We start from the raw sequence: 11,125 nt of genomic DNA, 5'->3' as shown, positions 1-11,125 counted from the left end.
GGTGTGTTAGAGTGAATGTATGGAAGTGTTAGTGATAATTATTGGGGGCACTTGGCTTTACTTGACCAGAAGGTGCCAGCCCTCCCTTGGATTCCATGTCATTGGTGGGTAGATTCCCACCAACAGGCCTACAAGACTGTCAAGTAGTATATAAGGTAGCCACACTGGCCATCTTTACCAGGACACATATATATGTTAATGACGTGTTGCTGACAAGCACATGTTAAGTGCTTCCCTGCAATATGTAGAATGTATAACTTAATAATTAATTCCCTGAATGTATACAGTGCGGTAAAATAATAAGGCCATATACAGTATGGCGTTTTTTTCTTTACAAATCACTATCTGATAGGGCAACCCTAAATGAATAATCCTGTTTCCTATATTCCTTGTTATGTGAAGACCTTAGCTGGCACTGACTAGGTTTGTGCTAACTCATCCAGGGAATCCTAGAGTCAGGTCAAGGTTAGCAGAGAAATTACTGTTTAATTAGGCTTGGCTATGTTCCCGAGAAGAAGATTTTTGTCGTGTTATCCACTACATGTTATGTCCTCTCTCCCCATTGTACAGTTCCTGTGGCAATTACATCCAGTTCTTGTGTTCAAACACAACACCAATTATTAATTTTACTAATATTTAAAAAATTATCATTAATATTTAAGGCCATCCCTCCCACATCCAGATAATAGTGTCAAGAAAGAAATCACATATGATCCTTCTTAGGTTCATACATTAATCAGATTAAACAACTTTTAAAAAAAACATTTTGTTAGATGTATAACAGATTCTGTAGCACAATTACAATAGGGAAGTGTGAAAATAAAAGTATACAAAATTGACAATGACATTAACATATGCAATTACATCGTGATACAGAATCAACAGAGCACAGCTCTTGTAAGCTTACATTCTGTTATGAGGATGAGGGTGAATGAGACAGAATAAAATATGTATCTACAGACCACATGACTGCTTAGATCCTTAGCATATAACCCTATCCCAACCCCACACTTGACCAATCAGGACCTCATGGTCTAGGGGCCCCCTTTATAGTCAATACTGATTTACTTGCCTACAGTGGATTATGCCATTACATTAAGTATTAATATGAATATATACTTTATTTTCTGTAGTGTTTTATGTGTGTGTTGTCATCTCACAAAGATATTTGTGATAATAGCTTTACAAGTGATTGTAAACAATTGTACATGATTGTAAACAATTCTAGTACTAATGCACAAACTGCAGATGGAAACCAGGAAGCATGGTAAGATGTCCTACATGGGCTGACAGTGAGTGTAAATTGTAAGTAGCAGAATTTATACCCACCATTAAGAGGGTTATGCCTGAAACACCCTCTTGAGGGTCCCAAGCCCCTCACAGTACTGCACGCAGTACTCCCTGCCACTTCATGTCCCTTCAATAACAGTGGAACTGTTGCAGGCATGTTGGGTTATGAATGTACAGCAGTCCAGGTGCAGAAATTTCATACGGTTATTGGGGAACGGCAAAGCAATCTGACTATACACCAGCTTGTGAAGAGAGGTATAAGCTATAACCAAGTTGGCTTAACTCCCCCCTCGTTTAATGTTTGGCCCTCAAAAATTGTTCATGTTTTCAGGAGACCAAAGGAGGGCGGGCACTTTCTGGCCCTGGAGACAGATAAAGCCAAGTGGCCCCATCGGCTTCTTGCCCCCCCACAGCGGTAATTCACATTTACATTGGCACACATACTTACACACAAATATGTACACACCCAAGCTAATGCAAATACACACGCTTACATATACTAACACGCACTTACACCATCATGCTTAGACACTTACATACTCATGCTAACACATGCTCACTGACACACTTACACATTCATGTTCACACACGCATACTTATACATACACTCTTACTCTAACATCCATACGTACATTCATACATTGCATACTCTCTAACCCTCTCGCTCACGCCCTTCTTCTCTTACTCCCCTTACCTCACTCGCCGCTTTCTCTCTATCTGCTCACACAGTGTGCATGCAGCCTCGCTTTTACCCTTCAAGTATTCAAAGGGACAAGTAATACCACTGCCTTCCCATGTCCACGTCGGACCAGCCCTTTCTGAAGGCTTTTGGACTAGCCCAGGGGGCAATTGAGCCTTACCTCTTAGTGTGTTTGGTGCTCCTAGTTCTAACGGGGGGAAATTTGTGAACTCACTCTAATTTTCATTCAGGGAGACATTTGGTGCACAACCAGCCCTAAAATCCAGTTTTACACAACTTAAACAATGTATGAGAGTGCATAGAATTATATTGAGATCAAGAAGAAGCAAATAGGTAACTCTCTGATAGGCGAGTGTGAACAGGTGTCCAATATGATTCGGTAAATTACAGTAGTATACTGACCATGGTGTTAATAAATAACTGCAAACCCCTGGAGTTATCCTTGCAGTAATGCAATACAGAGAAAAACTTCACTGAAACATTAACAAAGTCTCTCTCGTTAATTATATCTTAAAAGCAGTCCAAAGAGTAGTGTTCTGAGACCCTTGATTATTTAATCTACATTGAAATATTTGAAATGGATGATACAAGGTTATAACTGGTTTCCTGCCAGATTAACGCATAGAAAGAGGCCGACTTCTTACTTTGACCAGACCAAAACTCCTATAAATTTAACAGTGTATGCAGGAATCCATGATCTGCAAACCTCATTTCTTCTAGGGAAAGGGATTTCCACCTAGCAACAGCTAATGGAAGATGGGAAGCCTCCTGAGGACTACTGCAGACAATGTTTTGTCCACAGTTGGCACCACATGACACATCTCGACACATGCCTAGTGGATAATCCAGCCCTACTTTAAAATGATATACCACAGTTGAAACATTTAACTCTTCTGCAAAATCCCACATTAGTGCTTACTGGCATAGTCACCAAGTGTCCTGTTTTTTTTCCCAGGAGAGTCCCAGGATTTGGGAGCTTGTCCCAGGACTGGTCTTGGGGAAATTGACAGTTGTGGGTGTCAGGTGGAGGGCCCAAACTTATGTGAAGTCTATCCCATCAGACATTTGTTTCATCACTGCCTAAGACTGTGTGCAGGCAACTGATGCTGAGCACCAGGATATGACATCGTATTATTATTATTATCTTTTATTTATATAGCGCCAACAATTTACCCAGCACTTAACATATCCTGGTGCTTAGAAGAAACAGACGTTGCGCTCATGACTAAAATAAGAAAAAAGGAAAGAGAGAAAGGTATGAGATAGGGGGTAGATGAGTGTTTGTGTATATGTGTATATTTTCACATTCTACCAAATAGACTGATTCACTTTAACACTTTTAACCCAGGGGCACTATTTATTTTTATTTAAAAAAAAAATAAAACATTATAGTGTCCTTGCTGAGTCCAGCCACTATGAAAATGTCCGCCATGAACTTCTGGGGGGGGGTCCGTGGCCTGCAGGAAGGGAGGAAGAGAGGCACTCGCCTTGGATGCAGCTGCGAGGGGGCGCACAGCCGCCCAATCAGAAGCTGCATCCTGCAGGACTGGTTGGGAAAATCATGGATCTCCCTAACCAACCCAAAACTAAGGTAGCACATGTGAGTGTACTCCCCGTGTGGCGTCGGCAGGGGGGCCATGCTGTGCCCCCCCAATCGAAACGCTGTACGGCACCCAGACGGAGGAGAGAGGGGGGCACCAAGCTGTTGCTCATGAGTTTTCAGCAACCGCTCGGCGCCCCTCTGTCTCCTCGGCTCCCTGCAGCCACCCGCTTCAGCGCTGCCCTGACTGCGGTGGTGGGAGCACAAGGCCTCTGTCTCTGTGCTTCACACTGAGCACCGGAATATTACGTTATATTACGCTCAGCAGTGAAGCTGTGTGAACCGGGGCAGAGCAGTGAAACAGAGGCCTTGTGCTCCCACCACGGGACTTCGGCAAGGTAAGTGAACTACAAAGGAGAGGAAAGAGGGTAGATTATGAGATAGGGTAGATAGTGAGAAGGAATGAGAGGGGGTAGATAGTGAGAAGGGGGAGGGGGGTAAATAGTGAGAAAGGGAGTAGTAAGAATATTGAAATAAAGAGTGAGAATGAATGAATGAATATGTGGATGAATTGTGCGAATGAGTGAGAGAATGAATTGTGTGGATGAATTGTGTGAATGAGTGAGAGAATGAATGAATGAATGTGTGGATGAATTGCTTGAATTATTTGTGAGAATGCATTAATGGATATGTGTATCATGGATGTGATTTAGGGAAAGGCAAAGCCTTGGGGACCAAGATTGCACAGACAGGGTGTTTATGGGAGAAAGATGGCACAGGGCGAGCTGTTTGTGGACAAAGTTGGCTCACGCTGGGCTGTTTGGGGACAAAATTGGCTCCCTCTTTTCTGTAATCTGTTTGTGTAATCTGGGTGCTGGTCAGGTTCTATGTAGGCAATGTAATTACCGTTCGTAAAAGTTGTGTGTTAGTTATAAGGAGTGGTTCATCATTGCGGTCTATGGTACGCCTACAGATTGCTTTTCAAACTAGACACACAATTGTGTTATGTCTAAAACATAAGCACAACATAACACCATGACAACCAATAGCATGGCTAAGTTTTGGTTGCTGTGGTGAAAAGAATCAGTTTTTTTTCACTTATGTCATAAACTGCATAAATCATATACAAACGTCAATTCCAAAATAGTTTTCTATAGTTTTATCTTAAATGTTATCTGTATAAGTAAGTGCTTTCTTTTTAAGTTCCATAAGAATATGTATTTCCGCAGCAGTGCTGAAAACTAACGACATATTTCCGTAGCTGTCAGTCCCTTTGCCAGTATCAAACATGGCGGCCTCACCGTAACTATGGGAGAAAGGGCTGCTTAAACTGCCTCAATGGAGGTCACGTGATCGAGGTGACGCGCTCTGTGCGACGTACGGTAGTAGCATGCCGGTTTGATCACCACGTTGTTTCCTTGCAGAAGTTTGGATAGTAGGATCATGTCTAGTGCTGAGATCCAGCGGTCTAATGCAGCAGCTGAACCGGAGATGGCCGTCTCGCTGCCTCAGAAGCGCTATTACAGACAGAGAGCGCACTCTAACCCTATGGCTGACCACACGTTTGAGTAGTGAGTGTCAGCAACGTTCTGTGGGGATATCGTTGATACCAACTTGGAGAGCGGGGGCTCGAAAGATTAGATGTTCTTAGTGGCCTTCAAAACAATCCAGGATCCATTCAGTAATTGATGAAAATGGGTCAATTCACTAAAGAGAACGTTGTAATTTCATCTTCCTCACTTCACTGCTCATTATGAATGGCCAACCCTAAACCCCACTGAGCTTCTTCTGCAGGAAGAGCTTGGTTGGCCCTGTGTAAGGAATAGTTAAATCAGTAAGAGTCTCTTTACCCATTCAATCATACATTATACAGGGCCAGCTCAGCCCTTCATACTGAAGGAACTTGTCAGTGTTGGCACTTAATGAATAGTGAAGGGAACGGAGCTTAAACCACAACTCCCTTTAGTGAATAAACCCCAAAGAGTTTAGTTTTCCTCTGTCTGTAGCTACGCCTAGGTGCTCATTGTCTTAATGTTTTTGCAGTCCGGTGAAACCCGAGTTAATGGATTGGTCGGAATACTACCCAGAGTTTTTCAAGCCTTTGTCCTCTGATGGCCGTCATGATGATGCAAAGGATTTGGAGGAAGAGAAGGTTCAAGAGCATCAGGTGGAATTTGCAGACATCGGATGTGGATATGGTGGTCTTTTAGGTACAGTTGACTATGTGCTGATAGGTGGGGGATTACATGCTATATTTGCTTGGGAAGTCTTTTTTGGGTCCTGTCCCAGTTTTGAATATGAAAATGGGCGAGCTCAGTCGTTAGAAAATATAAATAACGTTCGGGTGGTGCTCAACAAATAATGGGTTACTCCAAACCACAATTATCAATGCACGGAAACAAGAAATAGATTGTCAGCACTCAGGAATTTGAGATAGAATGTTGGGGGGGACACAAATTGGGGAACAAAAAGCCTTTTTTTCTCTCTCGGGGAAAAAATAGAAACAAAATAGAGTGTAGAATATCTTCTTTTTCAATGATCAATAATATGTTTATGACATGGCATTCAGACTATATTACAGGCCTTGGTGCTAAGGAGTAAATCTGATTGGGCGATTGTGATCGCTCTCCCCGTCCAATCCATGTAGGAGGATTAGAGCTTTTTTTTTTTTTTTTTGTGTTGGTTCCTTCATTGATACTTTTATATACACTGCGTTTCATGTTCCCAGTGTAACAAAATAAATTTGCAAAACTACTTTTATCATCATAAAATGGAATGATCTTTCTGATTGGCCCATTATTTGCTATGAATCAGAATCTTATGCGTTAGACATGTGTGGACGCTTGGCATATCCCACAACTCCGTCAGCCACTGTTAATGTGGGGGGGTCAATACATTTTAATGTAGTATTCTTTTCATAGTTTAGTTTTTGGGTATGTTTAGAACACCAGTGGGTAAATCCACAGTAGCCATGACCTTGCTGGTGGCTCCTAACCTTTCTATTTTCTATAACTGAGTGCATTCACAAAAATGAATTGTAAGCAGCTCCCTGAGTTTTCTGTCTGACGTGTAAATGATATGTAGATGATGGTGCTCTTGGTTAGACGGTTTGCTGTGGGTTGAATATCTTTATTTTTTTATGCTTCCAGTTGAGTTGTCTCCCCTGTTCCCAAACAAACTCATGCTTGGACTGGAAATCCGTGTGAAGGTGTCTGATTACGTGCGAGACCGGATCAAATCGCTGAGGATCGCTCATCCTGGCCAATACCAGAACATTGCTTGCATCCGTAGCAACGCCATGAAGTATCTGCCTAACTTCTTCAAGAAGGCCCAGGTACTTAGTGACAAGTACAAAGAAGTAGTATAGTTTTAGTTGCTCTTTTCACATGAGTTTGGTAGGTAGAGGAAGAAGTGCTGTGACTGTAGCGGTTCCCATTCCATGCTTTGAGCTGTTATATTTGTAGTATGTTGAACTGTTCATTTGTGATCATTAGGAATGATGCCAGATGGACGCATCAAGAACAAATCTGGTCTTTTTTTTTTTTTTTTAAATAGGAACCTTGCTTGCTTTTTTTGGGTGGATTTTTTTTATTCAAAAAATACAATCAAGAATAGTAAATAGGAAACACGTATTTGTAAAGCTAGTTCCTGATACAATTTGGCTTTTTGCAACTGCAACTCTCCTGCTGTCTCTTTCTTTAGTGAATTGGCCCCAGTTTGTTGTCTTCTTGCTGGAGAGATTTGGGTCATTGTGACAATTACCACCCCTTGGTAATTCCAAAATCTATAAAATAAGAAAATCCCAACTCCAATAATAATGCTTATCAGCATCAGAAAAACATTAAGCAGAATATAAGGTGATTTCCAAAATAAAAAAGGCACTTGGATACTTTGTGGTTATAAGATCAGCTCTTGGTTTGGATCTCAAATACATCCTGTTTATCTCGGTTAGCTAAACATTATACCCAGAGGTGGGAAAGCTAGACAGAACTTATTTTCTGACTGCTGTTCAGAGTGAACAACAGTCTGAACATAAACACCAACTGACACTATTCTGTTCTCGAATCCTACAATCCACATTTCCAGTTCTATACAGTATATAAACCTGTGTAATATGGTTTACCGATAAAAATAAGCCATATATGTATTGAGACAACAAAGGTCGGGGTGGTTGAGTTATCTGTTTTCCTACAGGATCTGCATGATTATTCCTCAGTTACCTCTGCCCTGTTGATTGTTTCCGTGATCCCTTGAAAAGCTGGGATGAGGTGAAAGGACAGAACTTCAGGACCAGAAATAATTTAGACAATGTTGGCTCTGACACAGGCTACTTGTTAACATTTAAACTAGATGTCCTAAAACAATTAAACTAGCCAACAAAAAGCACAAGCTGCATATCTATTTACTAATGGTAAACCGTGAGATGGCTTTCCTTTGAGTAGATTCCCCACGTCTCAAAATAATTGTTCTGCGGGTCAGTACATGTAGTAAACCTGTGTTATTTTGCTAATGTGTTAGGAACCAGACGTGTGTTTTCCATGGGAGCAGGTGTCTTAAATTTCTGTTTGGGTTTGCATTATTGTTCCTCCCCTTTGCTTATGCAGAACTTTAGTTCTGGTAACATTTGTCAGGGAGGGGTGAGGAGAAGGCATTATCTTATACGACTTGTCCTGCGTTAACCAAATAACCTAAAACCGTTACTCTTAATAGGCTGGCTTTTCTTGGCAACCCATGCAGTTGCAGTTGACTTGCCTAAATGTATATAAAAAGGCTTCCTCCGAAGACTGGATAACTGTATTTGACGCCCTTTTCAGCCTTCCGGTTGTTAATCGGGTGGAAAAATAACCGTAGGACAGCAGGTTTCACAGCCATCACCTATTCTGTCACCAGCCAGTTCACGTTCTGTAATGAAACTCTGTTTTTTTTCCCCCAGTTGAGCAAGATGTTCTTCCTATTCCCTGATCCTCACTTCAAGAAGACAAAGCACAAATGGAGGATTATCAGCCCTACCCTGTTAGCCGAGTATGCTTATGTGCTGCGTGTAGGGGTGAGAGGTTTTTTCCACCATTCTCTTGATGTTTCCTCCTATCCATCGGCTTTGTGTTCATGTAGGACTTCTATTCTACTGTATTCTGCCCTTCATTTTTGATAGAAAAGAAAAAATATTTCCTCTTTCATCTGCTTCATAAAAGCTTCCAACAGAGGTGTTTGAATTAATACCGTGGGGGAATGTTGGCATGCATAGGCTATCCTAAACAAAAATCCAAGCATCAAAACAAAGGTTTGAGGTGTTACAGCAGATACAAAATGGGATGGACCATATAGGCCAATGGACTCTTATCTGCCATTACATTGTTGCTGTGAGTGGAAACCTAACATTTTTTTCTATCCAACATCCCCATTATTGTTAACCAGTGATGCCACAGACTGAATGATGGCACTTTACATGTAAAACTAACAAGAGCAGATTTATGTACACGCTGTAAAATAGGTCTGATTTCTAGAAAGAATACATTTTGAGACACCCAAAGCAGACTTTTCTCTCTGAACCCATTTGGTTCCCCCCCCCGTTGACATAGAATCCCCATTTTATGTGTTGCAGGGCCTGGTATACACTATAACAGACGTGGAAGAGGTCCATGACTGGATGGTGAAGCATTTCACAGAGCATCCACTCTTTGAGCGGGTTTCAAAAGAACAGCTGGTAAGTGTTGTCATTGCTTTGTCGCTCTTTAGAATGTCCAGTACTGAAATACAAAGCATTGAAGTAAAAATGGAGTTCACTTCCCCACAGACCTTCATTCGTCAGATGCCCCTATGGCTGTGTGCAACATTCTATTGTTTACTACAAGCCAATATAAGGATGTTTACTTATTTTTCCCTCTCTTTTTATTTTGCTGAAACTCCAGGAAGGTGATATAATTGTGGATAAATTGGGAACCTCCACAGAAGAAGGAAAGAAGGTCCAGCGTAACAAAGGCCAGAATTTCCTGGCAGTGTTTTCCAGAGTAGAAAACAGGACATTTAAAGATCGTGATTCCTAGTATTTTTTTTTTGGTTTAACATTGTTTTCATCCAAGTCTTTCATTTTCTGAAGGACTTATTGCAACAAAGTGGACAGTTACTTTAAATGCTGAAGGTAAACGGCCGTGGATAGAGTAACTTATTACTTACTTCCTCAACTGCATTAACAATTCCATGCTTCAAGTGGCCTTCCTTTTTGTGTGGAAGATGCCTGGGTATTCCAAATTCTCTACGAATACATCTCTATATTTAAGCTTCAGTAGGAGGAATGAAGCACCCAGCCGATATTTAGACCTGTTATTCTGAATATGTGTGATAAGAACCAAGTGCCACATACCTTCTATAGTCTCCATCATATATGTGTGGCTCTGCATGTATTGGGGGTTAGGTTGATAAAATGTTACTTCTGGCTCTCGTTTCTGTGCATTCAACCATTCTTTTACATTTTACAAGTCTTCAGCATTTGTATTTTTTGAGCATACTTTTCATTGGTATTCTGCTGCTATATGCCCCCAATGGTGGCCATATGCAAGTGTAAATGATAAATCTGATCAGGTATCAAATAGAAGACTTGGACTCAAAAAGATAATTATGCATTAAAATTCCGTTTTTATTCTTGGTTTGTCTTTTTCCTCTCTTGCACTGGGTCTATCATAAGAAACAATCAGAAAAGTCAAGCTGTGTAAGTTGAGGCTGGCTTTGTTATTCAGTGAGGGTAAGGAGCAGGGCTGTTAAGAACGTTTCATAATTTCCTGCCCTACCTGGAGGTAGGTGGAGATATCGAATACTACATGTTACTGTGAAACGACAAGGAAAATAAATTCTCAGGTAAGAATTTTCAGTTTCCCATGGAATACACACTTGAAGGTCTCTCCTGGACTCCATATTATATGGTAGGATGTTGTGCTAGCAGACATTGCCCATGGACTCTATAGGTTGCGCTGTCCACTTGTCAAAGAGGTGGCCTCTGCTTGAATATGTGATGAATGCAGGAATTGTAAGTGGTCATGTTTTACAGATACTGTAAATATTGATATCTTTGTGGGGAAAAGGCTTGGGCTCTTAAATAAGTCTTGCTTTTCCAGAGACTGTTTATTTTGGCAGTCAGTGACCACTTGACCCATTTTTATAATGATTGCAAATAAAGTGAGTGCTTTAATGCACCACTAGCCCGGTCTGCTATTGAATAAACGGGACTGAAGATTCCCAATTCTGTGGGTTTTTAATCTAATACAAAATTTTGTCCTAATATATATTTTTTGTACAAAGCTCCTTCCCTAAAAATATTAGCTGTTAGGTTGTATTTTAAATGTAATAATCAGGCATTTTATGATTTCTTACTGTCAGAAATGTCCATATAACCTTGTTGAAGTATGTTACTGTTTAAGAAATAAGATTTGCTGTACATGGAGGATAAATGCTGTGCCTACAGAATTGTTATAATGTGAGGCTATGTGGCTTAGCTCATCTTCTTTGTTGAAAGTTGCCAGCCATGTTTTGGGTGTACAAAGTCAAATCGCATCAAAAATGATCATCATCATCACATCGAGAGTGAGTGTGAAGCAGCTCGT

At 40.9% G+C, this 11,125-nt stretch overlaps 1 protein-coding gene across 1 annotated transcript; it reads left to right on the top strand.

The window, feature by feature from the left end:
• The first annotated feature begins 4,973 nt into the window (after nucleotides 1–4,973).
• On the top strand, nucleotides 4,974–9,574 carry LOC149285235 (tRNA (guanine-N(7)-)-methyltransferase-like). The gene is made up of 6 exons (XM_089495599.1): nucleotides 4,974–5,101; nucleotides 5,574–5,740; nucleotides 6,680–6,864; nucleotides 8,464–8,577; nucleotides 9,133–9,234; nucleotides 9,440–9,574. The coding sequence occupies exons 1-6, from the start codon at nucleotides 4,974–4,976 to the stop codon at nucleotides 9,572–9,574; spliced, it is 831 nt and encodes a 276-aa protein (XP_089351725.1).
• Nucleotides 9,575–11,125: the final 1,551 nt, after the last annotated feature.

Source organism: Sceloporus occidentalis, unplaced genomic scaffold, assembly GCF_023333645.1.
Source record: "Sceloporus occidentalis isolate IW3139 unplaced genomic scaffold, rSceOcc1.0.p SCAF_82, whole genome shotgun sequence".
NCBI lineage: Eukaryota > Metazoa > Chordata > Lepidosauria > Squamata > Phrynosomatidae > Sceloporus > Sceloporus occidentalis.
Note: the sequence above shows the minus strand (reverse complement) of the source record. Positions and strands in the feature narration are given on the sequence as shown.